The 19298-nt window shown below is 45.1% G+C and overlaps 1 protein-coding gene across 1 annotated transcript in view; it reads left to right on the top strand.

Annotated features, from left to right (window-relative positions):
• Window positions 1–1014: 1014 nt before the first annotated feature.
• The window catches only part of PLXND1 (plexin D1), a 156077-nt gene continuing 137793 nt past the window's right edge, over window positions 1015–19298 (top strand). Inside the window, exon 1 of the mRNA XM_083429037.1 lies at window positions 1015–6261. Within this exon, the coding sequence (XP_083285163.1) occupies window positions 4654–6261 (1608 nt within the window). The 5' untranslated portion in view covers window positions 1015–4653. The remainder of the gene's footprint in view (window positions 6262–19298) is intronic.

The raw sequence follows: 19298 nt of genomic DNA, 5'->3' as shown, positions 1-19298 counted from the left end.
TGGGCTAGGAAAAGCCTGGGAAGCATAGATGGTACTCTTCTGAAACATAAATACCCAAAGGGGGGCATGTTTTTGTTTTGTTTTTTTTAAAAAAAGACTATACATACTGAGCAGATAATCTCACATTGCCAAGAGAATGTACAAAATTCAGTCACTATATGCACATTCCCCAAGGGTAGTTGGAGATTGTGCACATTGACTTGGAAATGTGCACAATTTCCATTTCCTGAAAGGATTAAGTGAACGTTATCCATGAAGGGGTTGGTGGAGGCATTTTCCATGGACACTAGGTGTGACTGTTGCTGTTTCTATACTGGCATTTTTTGCTTCTGCTGTTGTACTGTTGACTCTCCTTCTGTTTGAGCACAAAGTTGTGACTAAGCCCCCATCTGCACTATACATTTAAAGCAGTACCATACCACTTTAAATGGTAGTACCATACCACTTAAAATAGCTTCCCCCCATGAATTCTGGGAACTGTAGTTTGTTAATGGTGCTTAGTTGTTAGGAGATCCCTATTCACCTCACAGAGCTATAATAACCATAGTCCCCTGGGAAGAGGGACTGTTAAACCAGTTTTGAAATTGCAACTCTTTGAGGGGAAAAGGGATCTCCTAACAACTCTAGGCACCCCCAACAAACTACCATTCCCAGGATTCTTTGGGGAAAACAATGACTGTTTAAATGATATCATACTGAGTGAAATATATAGTGCAAATGGGACATATATTACACTAGTGTGATTCCAGTTTAGCAGCTGCCTGGTGTGAAGACCATAGAATTAATGGCTATGACTGTTTCTTCTAGATTCCTTCTTATGGTGCCAGAGTTTGGGCCTCTAATACAAAAAAACCTGTTCTCTTTTTCCCCTCCCCCAAAGTTTTACCCTATCAGATAATTGGCTGAAGACCCTAAAATGAAAGCATCACAATTCAGTAAAGATATTGGAAATTATAGGCCCAGTATCTCATTCTATCCTTTTGTGAAATGGGGCTAATGATTCTTCTGTAGCTCAGCTGTGTATCGTAATGTTTAATTAACTTATGCTTATAAATTCCTTTGGCAGTTTCCAATAAAAGGTGTTAAACATAAGGTGTTATTATCTTCAAAACATTGGTGTTTATTCCTTGCTCACAGTTGGATTTGAAAGTCAGAAACTGAAAATGTAAAATCCCAGCAATTATAGGAGTTCCACATTAATAACTCTGTCCATTAGGAATATGATTAGCATGAACTATGAGATAGACGGACAAACAGAGGAAGGGATATTCTGTATTTCATTTAACACAAGCTTTTGGCTAGCCACTGCTCCGATGTATTAATTAATGCTCTGAAGAGGAGAAAAGGCTAGGAAAGCGGGTGAAACAAGCAGGCAGGTGTAGAAATAAGATTAGACAACGAGGCAGGGCTCGCTCCCCATCCTGAGCATGGATCATTCAGAATTCCCATCACCCTTACTGGTGTCTTCTACACGTGAAAATAGCTTGGGTGACACAAGATCTAGAGTGGGCACAAGGAAATAAAATAGGAAATGGAGCTTTTCAACACTAGCAGGCAGGTGACTAACAAAGCAGCAAATCTGCTCCACCAAAGGGAAGCTTTTGCTAGTCAGTGCTAAAAGCATAGTCTTTCTTAGCAAAATAAGGCTGTCCCATTGCTTAGGGTCCTGGCATCTAATGAGGTGTGTGGAATACAAAGCATGGGACTATGGATGTCAGTTTCCCAGCCTTTGGGAGGGAGGAAAGCATGTCCTTCCCCTGCTCCTTATATCTATCATATTAAACTACATCAGCACTATAAGATTAAAGATAAAGAAAAATGCAGTTGCGTGGTTCCCCCTCCTCCCTTCTTTTTTTTTAGTTCTGAGCCTTTAGGGGACACTACAGGCACATTATTAATTTTTCCTTCACATGCCTTTGGAGCATTAAAAGGCTGAATTAGAGAAGATAAAATAATAATAACAATAATTCGTGTTCCCATGATTTAACATTGAGTCGTGATTTTAAGGTTAAGGAATCTCTGCATCATGTGACTTGGGGGGGGGGGGAACGTTGTCAACTCCATGGAGCCAGCAAGGCTCAGAGTTAAAAAATGATTGCTGTTTCCCCTCTGATTGAATCAATCTTGTAAGAAAGCTTGATATGCCATCTACTAGTCACCTCCCATTTCCTAAAGGGCAACATTCTGGCCCAATGCCAGCAACTGCTTCTATAGATACAGAACCTTACAGGAAAAATTAACACTGGAGAATCAGCCACCCATTCTTTGTGTGAGCTTGAACTATGAAGGGGCATTCAACCAGTTAGTCTGGGTGGCTGAAGGCCAATGTGACACAGCAGATGTGTGTAATTGTGTCATTCTGGGGGTTTTTTCTATATAAAAAAAGACAATAAAAGTAAAATGTAGAAGGGTAAGACTATGATCAGAAGAATGGAGGAGACGGGGGAGTGGCTTAACCATTTCCATTCTGGGGAATTACCCCAGCTGCTTTTCCACCCTCAGGAGAAAAGATACACATGGGTAGAAAACACGGGGGTGGGGAATACTGAGAAGAAAAATGACAAGATGGTAAAGCACAAAACTCACTCTTTCATTTCCCTCAATTAAATTCCCAGCACCCCAGAACTGAAGAAGTGATCATGAGACTGCCGAACATGTCAGCCACGTGTCATTTGGTCAGACCAATAAGCTCAGGAGTTGAACTTGTGTTCTCTTTGCTTTGTTTCTACATACTAAATACAGCTGAGTGAAAAGTGATTTTCAGGACATGTATCCCCCTACTCATATTTGTTTACTCAGAAGGGTGTGCACTCCTGTAGGTGTGGGGCATTTGCTCCTGAATAATATTTGCGGGGGGGGGGGGATGTAAAGTGGCTTGAATTGCCTTTGTTTGCATAAATATACCCAGATCTTAGGGGCAGAAATCCATGCCAGAATCCGACAGGTGAGGCAATCAAATGTTAAGAGTCTGGGAAGCTGGCATGGAACAGTGGGAGCAGAGTGCTGGGGAATGGTGGCAGTGGGAATGTTGCAAGAGTTCTAAATCACAAGAGAAGTGGGAAATGTTTGAAGTGTGTGTAGGCACCAGGAGTTTCAAGTGTCTCTGATGTACCAACAGCTTCCATTTGTGACATGCCACTTTATTTTAATTTATTACATTTGTAACCCATCACCTTTGAGCAGCTCAGGTCAGAGTATGTGACAAAAGCACCAGTGATGTCCAGAAAGCTTTGTGGCAGAGTGGAGGTATCTAACCAGGCATCTCAGACCAAAGTCTAAAAGTCTATGCTTTACACAACAGACGTTCTTCACAAAAAGCTATTACTACACTATTTTTTAAAAAAATAAATTAAAAAAACCATTGAAAAAAGCATGTATCATTAACAGTGCGCTAAGCAGAGTGATCTAAAACAGGCACTGTCTTCTCAAAATAATGATAGTCAAGAGATGATTCCTCCAAGTGGTGGACTGATGAGGAGGAAACCTGGAGTGTGCTACAACTGATCTGTGGGGAAGGAGGTCCCTGAGATTGTGAACTTGGGAGAACACAAGAGGTGCCCTGCAGTTCAGCACACTCTGAAGTACATTTTCAAACACCCTCACTGCTCTGTGGTGCCAATGAGCAAAACACAGCAGGACTGAACCAGTTCACCCCTCCCTCATCTTACATGCTTGGCATACTTGTCCTCTTAATTTATTCCTGACCCCCAAACCCCAGACAGCCTGACCTTCTCTTTTTTGTTATCCTTTCTGGTAAAACCCTTTTTATGAGCAGGGCAGCACTTCAAGCAGATGGAGAGTTAACTTATTTTCATTGCTGGGGGTGGGAGAGGGGGAGAATAACAGCTTGCAAGGAGAAGGGGTCGCTTAGTGTTGCCTTTTCCTGAAATTAATGTTGTTTGGTTAGGTCTATTTTTACAACTGATTGCAGTGTTGCTTTATGGCTGGAGGAGAAAAGTTTTCTATCTCCTACTCTTCTTCTCCCCACCACCACCACCCTTCCCCTCCGCCTCCCGCTAGTGGAGTCCTACATTCTTGCTTCCCAACATAAAAAAGGAGAAAAGCGCAAAACACAAGAGTTATTTGTTAGCAAAGGAGCTGCTATCAAGAGCTGCTTCTTTGTGTTTGGTGCTGGTGCGGTGATTGCCTTCCAGCTTTGGGGAAAAATTGCTTCAACTTAATCATATTCACATGACAAACCCTAAATAAAGGAGGGGGGGAGAGGTAATGCCAAAAAAAAAAAAAAAAAAGAGGACCTCGGAGAAGTCGGAGAGCGGCAGCTTGTCCTCAGGCAGAGACAGAAAGAGAGAGAGAGAGAGAGAGAAAGGAAGGAGAGAGAGAAGCTGTCAGACTTAGGGGAGGGCGCAGCTTTTCTCAGACGTGCCGTTTTAACCCCACTCGAGACGTCGGTCCAGTAAGGAGGCAAAAGGCTGCCGATCGCTTGCAACAAAGGCTCGGGACTTCCCTCCTGGCGTCACTCCGGAGCTGAGGCGTGTTAGATCCTCTGCAGGAAACAGGTTTTCCTTTCTCGTGCTCCGCTGCGTTGCTTCATCCGCCGCCGCCGCCGCCGCTCTTTCCTTTCCTGGCGATTGCCAAGCCCCGTTTCGCCGAGGAGCCTCATGCTCTGTTCAGAGCAGCAGCCCAGGAGGCAGGATGGTTTCTTCGCCGGGTCGGCGAGGCGCTAGCCAGGTGCTGCCGCGGGGCGATCGCCTTCTCGCAGCCTTTTCCCTCGTGCTCTTGCTGCTGCTGCTGCTCCCGGTGCTCCCGGTGCCCGGGCTGGAAGTGCAGCACAAGTTCGTCTCGCTCACGGCCACCAACAACTTCGCTCTGGATGCGTCGGGAGGCAAGGTGTACCTGGCGGCCGTCAACCGGCTCTACCAGCTGTCGGGCCCCAACCTGACCCTGGAGGTGGAAGAGCAGGTGGGACCCAAGGAGGACAACCCGCTTTGCCACGCTCCGCAGCTGCCCCAGGCGTCGTGCGAGCACGCCAGGAAGCCCACCGACAACTACAACAAGCTGCTGCAGCCCGACCCGGAGCAAGGCATCCTGGTGGTGTGCGGCTCCGTCTACCAGGGCTTCTGCCAGCTGCGCAGCATGGACAACATCTCCGTCGTGGCCGTCGCTTTCCCGCCCGGGGCAGGTGGAGGCGGCGGCGGCGGCGGCGGGGGGGACCAGGTCACGGTGTTCCCCAGCATGCTCAACGTGGCGGCCAACCACGCCAACGCGTCCACCGTGGGCTTGGTGCTCAAGCAGGCCGGGCAGGACACGCGCCTGCTGGTGGCCGCCACTTACACGGGCTTGGGCAGCCCCTTCTTCCCGCGCAACGCCAGCCTGGAGGACCACCGCTTCGAGAACACGCCCGAGATCGCCATCCGCGCTCTGGACGCCCGCGGGGACCTGGCGCGCCTCTTCACCTTCGACATCAACCCCTCCGACGACAACATCTTCAAGATCAAGCAGGGCGCCAAGGAGCGCCACAAGCTCAGCTTCGTGCGCGCCTTCCTGCACCGCGGAGCCCGCCCGCCGCAGCCGCAGCCGCAGCCGCCGCCTTTTCGCCCCGGCGAGGAAAAGGGCGCCCCCAGCGGCCGGAGCCCCTACGCCGGGCCTGGGGCCTCCCTTCTCCCCGGCGGCGCCCCTGCCCGGAGGGGCCTCCCGCTCTCGCCTCCGGCGGGCGCCGCGCTCGGCCGCTACGCCTACTTGGCCCTCAACAGCGAGGCGAATGCGCGGGAAAAGGAGAGCCACTCGCACAGCCTGCTGGCGCGCATCTGCCTGGGCGACCCGGCCGAGGCGACGACTCTGAACGGCAGCAGCGGTGGCGGCGGCGGCGGCGCGGAGACCAAGAAGCTGACCGAGTCCTACATCCAGATGGGGCTGCAGTGCAGCAGCGGCGCCTGGCGCGGAGGTGGGGCGGCGTCGGGGGCGGCCGGCGGCGGCGGCGGCGGCGACCTCTTCAACCGGCTGGTGTCGGTCTTCCCCGCCAGCGCCGCCCTGCAGGTGGGCTCGGGAAGCGCTTCGCCGCCCCGGCCGGAGGAGCTGCTCTTCGGGGTCTTCGAGAAGGCCTCGTCCTCCTCCGGGACGGCGTTTGGGGGCCGGCAAGCGCCCCAGCCCTCGGCGCTGTGTGTTTTCCGCTTCGCCGAGATTGAGGAGGCCATCCGGGTGGCCAGGAACTCTTGCTTCGTGGCTCCCGACGCCGGGCTGGTCACGGTGCTGGACAGCGTGGTGCAAGGCACCGGGCCCGCCTGCGAGAAGAGGAAAATCCAGGTAAGGGAGAAGGCGGGCGACCCAGAAGGCCTGCCTATCAGTGCCTGCTTTTAGTGCCAGGGCTCTCACTACCATGTATTTTGGGGGCCCACCATGTTTTTGTACTTTTAGGTGGTTTTAAACTTGTTTTCCATAGTGCTTGTTAATAGCAATGTTGTGTTTTAATTTGCTGCAGCCAGCCCTGGGAACTTGGGGTGAAGGGTGGGTAATAAATTGTAGCATGATAATGTCAACAGTGATAAAGAGAGTGTAGCTGAGCATGTCCAGAAAGCTGAACAAGGACGGCCACCCTCCATAGGGATTAGGAGGAAGACTTTGTGGGATGCACCTGGTAAAGCAGTTCCAATGTTAGAAGCAGAGGACTGTGTCATTCAGGTGTGTTTTTGGGCTGGGCTGGTGATGACTTACTTGGGAACCCCTCTGTAAGTAGCTGCAGCACAGAGAGTTATATTGGAGAGTGTCCCTTTTGACTGGGCAAAAGGAAAGGTCAACCAAAACCATCAAGGTCCTGGAGCACTGTGTCCCCATTGAGCAAAGGTTAAATGGGGGCAGTGTTTTTCAGTTTACCTACTTTGTGGCCAAAGGATTGGATAGGGGCATGATAGAAGTTTATAGAATTGTGCATGGCGTGTGGAGAAAGTGGGTGGAGAGACATTTTACTCCTCCTTTGTAAGTCCAGAACTTGGGGTTGCTAGATGAAATGGATTGCAAATAGCTTCAGGACAGCAAAAGAAATGGCAGGTTGCTTACCTGTAACAAACGTTCTTTGAACAGTCTGCTGTGTTTCAGGCACGCAGTGCATAATTAATGTCTGGGATTTGCTGCCATGCAATTAGATCCTGGCTTAGTTGACTTCAGAAGACACTTTTTGGATGTTTACTTTAAGAGTTCAACCTTCAGTTTATCCAGGCATGGGAATCTGAACTGTGACTGCTGTAAAAACCATAGATGGGGAACTTTTGTCTTTCTTGATGTTGTTGGACTTCAACTCCCATTATCTCTATTAAAAGGGAATAGCTAGGCAAATTCATGGAAGATGATTCTATCCTATTGCTGTCAGCAATCAGTTGCTGGTGAAGAAGTAGCAGGGAAAGGCTGCTGTTTTCAGGCCCTGCTAGAAATCGTCTGTTTGGCTACTGTTGGAAGCAGAGTAATAGATTTAGGTGGGCTGATCTAGCAAGGTGGTCCTTAAGAGGTCTATTTGCATCATGTGTATCTCTGAAGAAAGACTCATTGTGATAGTAATCCTGTTTCCTGGGCATTTTACTATTCGAGAGCAAAGTACAGATTTTCCATCGGGAAAACAATGTGGGTGATGGAGAAAAGAGAAATCTCTCTGATGAAGCAATCTGCTGAGGCAATTTTGGAATCAAGGTACATTGTTTTGGTAGAATATGGTGCTGTGTTTCCCTTGGTTAGATGTCCTTCTCTTATGTTGTCATCTCTCCACAATGCTGATTGTGCAGATTTTGCACAGGGAAAGCTCCTTAAACAGTCAGTGTAAGCCTTGGATATAGTTCTTTGTACAGAGCTAACTTCTAAAAAATTAAACATTTATATCATGTGCAAAGCAATATGAAAGTTAAAAAGACATACTAGCCTGCCATCGTAACCCTACTTACCTGCAAGCAAGCCCCATTGAATTCAATAGGACTTACTTCTGAGATGACATGCTTAAGATTGCACTGTAAATCTGTAGTGTAGCTTAAAAAGCAATTTCTAACCAGTTCTTCAAGGCTTCCTTTGTTTTGTCCTGTTTTGTATTGCAAACAATGAACTTTCATGTATCTGCTGACAGTATCCTTCACTTGAATAGACTAAATCAATACATTGGGTTCAAATATCACTGAGCTTTGACAGATTGATTTAGAACCCAGCATCTTTAATTTTTGTAGGTTTGATTCTGCATCCCAAACAAATTGCAAATCTGTTTCTGTGTGCAATGCCTGCTTTCTTCTATTTACTATCATTATTTACACTTGCACCCCTCCTTTCACTTAAGGAGTGAAGGCAGCACACATGGTTCTCCAGTTTTCTTCTTGCAACAACCCTGTGAGGTAGGTTAGGGTGTGATACGAATATAAGAAGAGCCTGCTGGATCAGGCCAGTGACCCATCTAGTCCAGCATCCTGTTCTCACAGTGGCAAACCAGATGCCTATGGGAAACCCGCAAGCAGGAACCTAGTACAAGAGCTCTGATCCATCATGAGGTTTCCAGCAATTAGCATTTAGAAGCATTGCTACCTCCAGCCATTGAGAAAGAGCATAGCCACCATGGTTTTGCAAGACCGGGGTCTTAAATGCTTACACTGGCTTTTTATAATAGTCACATTTAAAGCTTAGATTGTTCTCAACATTGGTTTTTGTGTGTCTGTTAGAATGCAAGTATAAAAGGGACCTGAATTCATAAACTATACCTCTAACTTGCAATTTAGCCATGTTAAACTTCTATTCGTTGGCATTTCCTCCTCAATGGTTGCAGCTGGACAGAGTAATGGGTGTTGGGGGCCTTAGGCTCTTTTAATCCCTTTCCAACTCCTGTGGATAAAAGTGCGTAATTAATTAGGGGATTCTACATTAATTTGAACACAGAATCTCAGTGATCAACCCTGCAACAGTTGTTGTTGTTAGCATCTGTCTTGAGAGCCAATGGAGTGCACCTTCGGGGGTGAAGTCAAACCGCTGTGTTAGCAGCACCAAAGTGACTTCCCTGGAGCACAAGCCTGGGCAGCGCGTATGGGGGTCCTGGGCTGCCCAGACGACAGTACACACCCACCCCTCGGCCTCGCTGATGTGGTCCAAAGGAAAGCAGAGCAATACGTTTGGCACCAGCTTGACTGCAGGAGTTGCCAGGAGGAGGTGTACAAGGCACCATCCAACTGTCTTAGAGTCTTCACTCTGGATTTGTGTAGGGTTTACTCCTTAGCCTTTTCTTCTCCCAAAAACATCCCGCAAGGCAGTGGAGGTTTTGGATCAGAGTTTTCCTTCTCCTAGATGGGCTACCTTCCTGGGTTGACGAGCCCCATCTGCCCCTCACTTCCCTCTGCAGCACGTGCAGAAACTGCTTTCTTGCCTGTTGGACACACTGTTGGTTTCGTCCGCTCAATCTGCCAGAGCCTTTCTTTGAATGCAGGCAATGTCCCTAACTCAATGAGGGTTTGAGACCCATTGGCTACCATCACCTGGTTTAGCTGGCCAGTCAAAGCCTTTTCCAGGGTATGCCCACTCTGACAGCTTCTAGGAGCCACAGGTGAGTGCTGAGTACAGGGAACTAAAGATGGACTAAGTAACCCAGAAGGAGCATGCCTACCAGAGGTATTACCCACCCCCTAACACCACATACATAACCTGCAACAGTGAACCTGGTGGAAAGTACAGTTTCTTCCCACATTCAGATTTACTGGTTCATTCAGCACTTCCTGCAGTGAGAGGGGAAGGAGCAGAGATGAGAGTGTACATGTTAAGATCCATATCCAAAAGTGATGCTGTGAGTGGGAAAGGGGTGGGGGGAATGTTCCCTGAAGTTTTGGGTTTTTTCATACCCATGATGACTATTAAATCCATTATCAGGTCTCCTAATGCATTGTGTGGGTCCTTAAGGCCACTTTATATATTACAGATTTAGAGTGTGTACCCCCAAAATGTTTGAAGCTAAATGCATGTGTCTACTTTAACTCAAGCTATGGAGAGCGACATGCTATGGAGAGTGACAATGACTTTGGGTCTCCTGGTTAAGTTTCTTTGTGTACACTTTGTGAAATAAAAAGCATACAGTCACTTTATATGTGGGCCTTCTTGGTAGTGGCACCCGCCCTGTGGAACACCCTCCCACCAGATGTCAAAGAGAAAAACAACTACCAGACCAGACTTTTAGAAGACATCTGAAGGCAGCCCTGTGTAGGGAAGCTTTTAATGTTTAATAGACTATTGTATTTTAATATTTTGTTGGAAACTGCCCAGAGTGGTTGGGGAAACCCAGCCAGATGGGTGGGGTATAAATAATAAATTAGTAGTAGTAGTAGTAGTAGTAGTAGTAGTAGTACATGATAAGTACTTGCTAAATGTGTGCTGCATACCTGCAACATAGGGAGTATCTTTTAGGGGAACAGATGGGTGAAGCATGGTGGTCATCTTTCCCCCACATAGCTTATATTCATGCAGTATCATATATCAACCCTAGATACATTGTGAAAATCAGTTGGGTTCTTTTGCAGTTTACAATGAAGCCAAATGTGCAGTGGTTTTGTGCACACAAATGCATAAAGAATTTACCCCCCCCACACACACTTTTTTTAAATCAAGAAGTGCCTTTCTTCCCAAGTTCTCTGTCCTAAGTGAACCACTGGTGACTCATAGTTTTGCTTCCCCCCACCCCCACTCTCTGCTCACCCACTTTTGGGTTTTTTTCCTCTTAAGAATGTGTGTTCCATTACAGTTGTTCTCTTCCCACATATTCCTGCAGTGGGGCAGCTCTTGTATGTGTAAAGTTCAGAGAGAAGGGACACAGGCTGCCTTGTTTTACAGCTTTCAGGGTGAAAGTTTGCTATTGTCAAAATTTGTTACCAACTGGACATAAATGTTAGTGTCGGCTGAATGTCAGTGCCTGTGTTTCCTTTTTTGAAAAGTTACCAGGGCTGCCTTGTTTTCTCTTCCTCTGGGAAAGATGCACAACACATTTCTGCCGGGGATCATGAAACATCTGTTTGATTTCACAGAGAAGCTGGACCATGAAAGTTGGGTCTTCTCTCTCTGTCTGCCTTCCACAGGCGGTGTCAGAAAGGAGTTTTTCTGTTAACCAAATGCATTTGGCATGGCAGCTTCAATGCTTTGCTAAAGTTTGCGGCCTCACTGCAGTTAATTCATAGATATGCTTCAGTAATCATCAAGTACAGGTTTTAAGCTGCTACAGCCAAGACATTTGATAATTGGATGGTGTTTCAGTTAATTCCTTAAGGGTGAATACACTAAATATTGCACCGTTATGTAATCACATGTCCCACTGTAACTAATTTTTTAAAGCTGAGATTCTGCTTTTTACAGTGGCTGAACTGTCGACTGCTTTTAGAATCAGATATTCAATTCTTTGTAGGGCGAAGCTCTTTGTTGGGTAAGGCCCATATTTGGATTTTAAGAGGGGCCTAAAAAGAGGGCAGTGGTTAACTGAACATTTTGTTTGTTTTCCTGGGGCCTTTGACTTCTTTGGTGCATACCGGCCACATCTTAAATTAATCATCTTTAATTATATATTAAAAATGATTAATTTAAGGACACCGTTCTTCTTTTTAAATTAGTTTAGACTTGTAGGGTATATTGCTGATATAATAATAGGGTAGATAAAGATAAGTAAGCATTCAGACATTGATATTACAGGATTGGGAATAAAGGGAAAGAGAAAGAAAGAAAATCATGCTTCTGAAGTAAAAAGCAAAATGAAGCCATCCAGCACAATCAGTATGCCCAAAACTGACTTGCTTTGGGATTGTTTCATTTCTTTCTTTGCTTAAAACAACAATAAATATGTGCCCAGACAACTGGGTACCTTTGTACATATACAACAGTAACTTTTTTAGTATGAAAATTGGGGTGGGGAGGTTCTTTTTAAAATTCAAAGGTACCTTGAAGTCTGCAATCCAAAAATGCAAACACAAAGCAACTTGAGGTTGTTGTTTTTTGTGAACCTGGGTGAAGAGATGAAAATGCATATATTCAGCATTATTTAAACTAATGGGGAAAACACTTCAATAGAAGCGTAACAAGGAAATGGCAGGGCTGAGGGCTGAGGAACTTTTCAGAATATATTAGTGAATATTTATATGGGACACATCACATAGATAGAAATTTAAGGGGTATTCCTTTTAATCTAGAGTAGGAATAACTGGTGTGAACTGGGACTTCATCTCCCATCATATGTGACCATTGGCCATACCGGCTGGGGCTGAAGGGAGCTGGAAGCCAACAACATCTGGAGGGCATCACATTGGCTACCCCATGCTCTACAGACACATTCCAGGTTAGTGGCTCTAGAACTTGGGTCTTGTCACCAGCACTTCGTTATGCAATGGACTTGTTCACATGGCATGGCTTACCGTACTAGAAGCATGTGAAAGTGAGGGTCCTGGAGAGGAATTCACAGCTGCATTGTTTCTCCTCTTTTTTTAAATTTCCATGCTGCACTTACCGGTAGCTAAGTCAAGGTTTGGCTGAGTGTGTCATCTGAACTCAAGCTCATGGTTTAACTTCCCCCTTGCTAACCATGAGCTTGTAACCAAGTTTTAAAATAGCTGGGATAGCTCAGTGGGTAGAGCATGAGACTTTTAATCTCAGGGCTGTGGGTTTGAGCCCCACGCTGGGCAAAAGATTCCTGCATTGCAGGGGGTTGGACTGGATGACCCTTATGGTTGCTTCAAACCCTACGATTCTATGATTCAGTACTAAAACATACACCCAAGTTAGAAGTCCAGGGCAAAGAAAAAAGTTTTAGCCTGGGCAACAGGCAAATCTCTGTTGAGAGGGCATTCCACGGTCAGAGCCCAAACCCTTTAACACTTTTCTGGTCCTAGACTAAGACTATCAAGTATGTCACCCAGTTGCTGAAATGCAGCTTGTTTTCAATGCTTCTTCAAACTAGTTACTTAAAAATATTAGCTGCCTTAAGTACGTTGGATGACTGAGCACAACAGATAACTTAGAAGAAGTGGAGGAAGGATCCAAATGAATGCAAGTGAACACTGGTAAGGGCTCATTATCGAACCTACCTAGTGGCAGTGAAGGCAACAAAGAAGGCATATTTGCTGCCTCCATTGCATCCTCATTATGTCATCTGGCAGGGCTTTTCTGGGTTGTACAGGGCCTTTTACAGGCTGGCCCAAAGGAGGTGACAGAACTAACAGTAGCATGCTGTGACTTGTTTGCAAAGCATTTTGAGGATAGAGTCGCTTGCATGCACCAAGATCTTGACGCTGCTGTTATGATGAATCTCACGGGGTGTCCAGAGCACAGTCTAGTCCTGTTGTGTTGGATGAGTTTCAGTTGGTAAGGCTCAAGGATGTGGACAAGGTGCTTGGATCAGTCAGGGTGACCACTTGTGCTCTAGACCCTTGCCCTTCTTGGCTGATAAAAACCAGTAGGGAGGGAACAGCTGGGCTGGGCCAGGGAAGTGATGAATTATGAGAGGGTGTGGTCCCTGCCTGTTTGAAGGAGGCAGTGGTAAAACCACTCCTTAAGAAAGCTTCCCTGGATTCAGAAAACCTAACTAACTACCAGCCAGTTGCTCATCTCCCTTTCCTGGACAAGGTTCTGGAGCGAGTGGTCGCATACCAGATCCAGGTGCTTTTGGAAGAAACTGATTTTCTGGATCCATTTCAGTCAGGGTTTAGGCCTGGTTTTGGCACAGAAACTGCTTTGGTCACCCTGTATGATGACCTCTATTGAGAGAAAGACAAGGGAACCATCCCTGTTAATTCTTCTCGACCTCTCAGAGGTTTTCGATACCATCGATCATGGTATCCTTCTGGAGCAACTCTCTGAACTAGGGTTGGGTAGCATCGCTTTGTGGTGGTTCCAGTCCTACTTGGATGGTCGTTCCCAGAGGGTGTTACTTGGGGAATGCTTTTCAGCCCATGGAACCTTCAATGTGGGGTTCCACAGAGCTCAATCCTATCCCCAATGTTGTTTAACATCTACATGAAATCACTGGGTGGAGTTATCCAGAGGTTCGGAGTCAGTTGTCAACAGTATGCTGATGGCCCTCAGCTCTATTTCTCCTTTATGCCTACAGGTGAGGCAGTGGAAGTGCTGGACCAGTGTCTTGCCTTGGTAATGGACTGGATGAGAGCCAACAAACTGAAGCTCACTCCAGATAAGACTGAGGCACTGTTAGTGGGTGGTTCCCTAGATCAGCTGGCTGGGAGGTCGCCTGCTCTAGATGGGGTTACACTTCCTCTTAAGGAGGAGGCCTGGGAGTACTCCTAGATCCTTTGCTGTCACTTGAGGCTCAGGTGGCTTCAGTGGCCCGGAGTGCCTTCCATCAGCTTCGGCTGGTGACCCAGCTACGCCCCTATCTGGACAGGAATAGCCTAACTACTGCTATCTATGCTCTGGTAACTTCAAGGTTAGATTACTGCAGTGTTTTATATGTAGGGCTGCCTTTGAAGATGGTTCGGAAACTTCAGCTAGTGCAGAATTCAGCGACCAGGTTGCTCTCTAGAGCAAGACAGTTTGAGCATGTTACACCGATCCTGGTCCAACTGTACTGGTTACCAATTAGTTTCTGGGCCCAATTCAAAGTGCTGGTTTTGACCTATAAAGCCTTAAATGGCTCAGGATCACAATATCTCAAGGACCGCCTTTTCCCATATGAACCTACTTGGACCCTGAGATCATCTTCTGAGGCCCTCCTTCGTGTGCCCCCTCCTCGAGAGGGTGGCAACACGAGAACGGGTCTTCTCTGCAGTGGTTCCCCGTCTGTGGAATGCTCTCCCCAGGGAAATTTGCCTGGTGCCTTCATTATATACTTTTAGGCACCAGGCAAAAACGTTCTTTTTTAACCAGGCCTTTGGTTGATCTTATTGAATTCCAACACCCTTTTAGAATGTGGCTCTTTTTGGCGGGTTTTTTAATTGGGTTATTGTTTTTGGTTTGATTTATATGTTGTGGTCTTGTTTGTGAACTGCCCTGAGACCTCCAGGTATAGGGCGGTGTATAAATTGAAATAATAATAATAATAATAATAATAATAGCAGCGCAATTCAGCTTCATTCTGCTTGAAAAATTGGAATAAGAACTATCTGCTCTGAGAATATTTGTTCAAGACCTTTGAATGGGGCAGTCATTTTTTTCCCCAGGGAACAGGAAGCCATTTCAGAACTGGTAGCAGTTCTGCCAACTAGTGACTTGACCTATATTGGCACCACCGGACTCAGAAATAACAAACTTAACATACCCGCAGAAATGCAACCACATCCTGCAAGAAAGCCATTATCCTTGGTGCTGGAGTTTTGAGAAGATAAAATTGTCCGCCATGTACCATGGAAGAGTGGTAGAGAGAAAGAAAAGGAAGCCACTCAAAAAAGATGTGATTAAGTAAGCATGTGATTGAATCACATGCTTAGACATGCCACTTCTTTCTTTCTCTCTTTCTTTCTTTCTTTCTTTCTTGCAAAACACTTCTGTGGTCACCAGATCCATTGAGGGAGAGTTTTATAGACATCTCCTGTTTTTCCCACTTGAAAATTGAAACTGTGTCAACAAATAGTAGTGATGCAAGTACTTTCTAGCAGGAAAAGAGCATAGGAGGTAAAAGAGTTAAATCTTTCCTCTACTCTCTGCTAAGTCTGCGTTGATATTTTGTAAATATGGCCCTTCTAAGCATGCTTTTGCACATGTTATAGTCACATCTAGTTTGGCCCTAAAGGTGTACTCGCGGGTGTACAGGGTGCAAGGTAGAATTTTATTTCCTAAATTTATTCCCCATTCAAAAATCCTCTGAGGCTAAAACTTTTCTCGCGATACACTTCAATACCAAAGTCAATAAATCTTTGCAAATAAATACTTTTTTTTTGCAATTTTAAAAAGGCAAGACTTAGAACAGAAAAGTACTAATTCATGCTAAAGGACTGAAAGTGGATCTGTAGGTCAGAGCAGCAATGGGTGATGTGGGGACTGTGCAAGGCACATTCCAGCAGTGATCATGCGAGATGCAGCCAGACACATATTGCAAGGGTCACTCAAACTACATGCTTCACATTTTTATGTGACCTTTAAGTATGCCACATCATGTGCTTCATCTAGCTGTGATCTTTATAATAGCTCTTTTAGATAAGTTACTATTATTATCCTCCTCTGTGTTGTAGATGGGGGGGGAGTGGAGAGTACAGTAATTTTAATTGCGCATTGCATTGAAATCCAAATATAAGGAAGGGCATTAATAAATGTTCCAAATAAATAGTAAGCTACTGGTGAAATTCAAACCAGGAATTTGTTTATCCACAGCTCAGCTGGCTACTACCTTACACCAGTTTTTGTTACAATGTTACATTTGATGGCACAATTACCCCTGGTTGTTATTGTTTTAAACAAAACACAGTCATGGGAATTTTAATGGTGGAGCAGTAGACTGGGTATTTAATCTCTTCCCCAACCCAATTGCTTTTCCACTTCCCAGAAAAAAAGATATGGGTTCCTATATCTTTTTCCTGGAGAATGGAAGGACAGCTTTTTTAAAAAAAACCAACAAACCAGAAAACCACTGGATGAAAAAAGGATACACACTCTTTCCTTGCCAGTCCTCTTGTGAGATTCACAGTCTTCTGTGCATGCTTTATTATTATTATTATTATTATTATTATTAAGTTAGGGGAAAGTTACTAGCAACTATGTGTAATGTTCCATTTGGCCCCAAATCTAAAGTGTGAATCAAAGAATGAATGCATCAGTAGTTTGTAGATTAAGGTTTACCGCATCTTTGTAAGAAGTGGCTAGATTTGTGCACAAGTGTAGGCTTTTTATGATTAGTTGATTATCTTTGGGAGAAATATTATAGTGATCAAGAATGACTTCGAGTCATTTCTAGACTATATAGTCCATCAATTTTCAGTAGAACCTAGAGCCCTAAGGCTGCTCTCCTAAGCGATTTTATTTTAAAGTAGGTTCCATGGATATTAATGGTACATATTTCCAAGTCAATGTGTTTAGGCGTGCAGTAAAAGTTACTTTGAGGCCTTTGAAAATAACACCCGTAAAATTTAATAGATATAAAAACAGAACTCTGTATCTCATCTAGTTGTCATAGCAATTAGAAATTCTTTGACAATTACACAGTTCCATATTCAAGGATCCTGGGTTTCTGTTCAGCACCTGGCAAAATCACAATATGAGAGCTGGGAAAGGTGCAGGAAAGGGCTACTGATAATTCACTTGGAGCTATGTAGTTTAGAAGTTTATAAAACTAGACATTGCGTAAAGAAAGTAAAGAGAAGGCTTTCTCCTCTCATAACTTTAGAACCTGGGATCATCTAATGATGCTAAACCAGTGATGGCCAAACTTGGCCCTCCAGCTGTTTTGGGACTACAACTCCCATCATCCCTAGCTAACAGGACCAGTGGTCATGGATGATGGGAGTTGTAGTCCCAAAACAGCTGGAGGGTCAAGTTTGGCCATCACTGTGCTAAACAGTGGGAGATTCAGAAAAGACAAAGAACAGGACTTTATTTGAGCATAGTTAAAACTATACCTCATGATTTCTTTATTTCATACACTACTTGATATAGGAATCCCCAATTTCCATGGCTTTAAAATGGAATCATACAAATTCATGATGAATAAGAATAATCATTGGCTGTTAGTCATGAAGACTGTATGCTAATTCCAGCATCAAAGGCACCATGCCTCTGTATATCAGTTGATGGAAAACAGCTGCAGGAGAGGCCTGTTCATGTTCCTCTTCTAGGCTTCCCATAAGCATCTTGTTGGCCATTGTTGGAAATAGGTTGTTGGACAAGACAGGCTCTGAGCCTGATCCATCAAGACTCTTCTTATGTGAAGACTTGCATGGTTTTGTAGAAAGTATGGGTGGGGAGTAATCATCCAAGCATTGGCAAACCACCTTTGTGGCTCATGGAGGAGCGGCTTTTGTGACTACTCCACTCTTGACCACACTTTCCTTTCCGTACTTGACCACCCCCTTACTGTGTTGCCTAGAGGGTAATTACAGTTCTGTGTAGAAGCAAATGTAAGTTAATCTGCAACCGCAATAATTTATTAATTCTTCCCCTGGTCAGCACTACCCCAGTAAACATAGGATTGAAACATTTATCTCAGTACAATTCATCAAAATCATTATGGGAACCAGTATTATTATTTTTTCCAATGACCTAGATTGATGTTCTGTTTCAGACTGCAGTTTGCCTTGAGCCTTTGCAACCGGGCATACTAGAAATTTAAATAAATAATTAGTTTTTTTAAAAAAAAAACTGTTTTAAAATGTAAAAAAAAATATATTTCCAGTTGATATAATTTGTGCATAGCTCCAGAAGTCTGAAATGCAGACTCTTATATGTTTGTTCTTCACATTTTCCTCTCTGCGTCAAGGCTTCCAGCTTCCAGCTGGGAGAAGGTGATTGCTTCAAAGTGATCAGGGCAAACAGAAAAGAAGCAACAGGCTAGAGAGCTATTCTGCATTTGCAGAAGTACAAAAGCCCCCAACCGGGGCGGGGGGAGCACTAAGAACTATTCATGTTCAGTGGCCACCGCAGGCTGACTGGCAACTCAGATGGGGGTGGGTGGGGAACCGCATGGAAGGGGGATGAAACCGAGTACCATAAAGATGAGATGGCTGACAATCTGGAATAGTTTTGCAATGTTTTGTTGTGGGTCCCACTTTCTTTATAGAAGGAGACTGACAGTGAAGCTAAGTGGAGATGCCACCAGCTAGGGAAAATGCACAGGGAGCAGGATAGTTCTTTAAACCTGGATGGGTAGTTGCCTGAGGCCAGGGCTTTGAATTGAGAGCTGGGAACTGGAAGCTGAACAGGAGTAGCCCTAGATCAGGGATTGTCAGCCTGGTCCCTACCACCCACTAGTGGGCGTTTCAGGGTTCTAGGTGGGCGGTAGGGGGTTCTGCAGCACAAGTTGAATCCTCTTTCCATCAAGCACTGGTAAGGAAATTTTACCATCAAGAAAGATGCATTGGTGGGCGGTAGGTATAAAAAAGGTTGACTACTCCTGCCCTAGACTAAAAAATAAGGACAGACCAAGTTTCTCCTCAGTTACCTTGTGGATATGTCCATGGATGGCACAGTGTCTGGAGCCCATGGCTTGTATCCAACTACAGTCTATTAAACGAGTAAACCCATTAAAATGAATGAACTTAAGCTAGTCATGTCACTTAATTTCAATGGGTCTACTCTGAGTAGGATTGGCATTAGATGCAACCCTGTATGTTTACTAAGTATGGTTCTAATTTTGGTATTTTTGCAAAGTTCCACAAATCCTTAGGCCCCACTGCTATACCAACCTGGAGCAGCTGACATAGCAAAAA

The sequence above is a fragment of the Podarcis tiliguerta genome, assembly GCF_965153285.1.
Source record: "Podarcis tiliguerta genome assembly, chromosome: 2".
Taxonomy (NCBI): Eukaryota; Metazoa; Chordata; class Lepidosauria; order Squamata; family Lacertidae; genus Podarcis; species Podarcis tiliguerta.
Note: the sequence above shows the minus strand (reverse complement) of the source record. Positions and strands in the feature narration are given on the sequence as shown.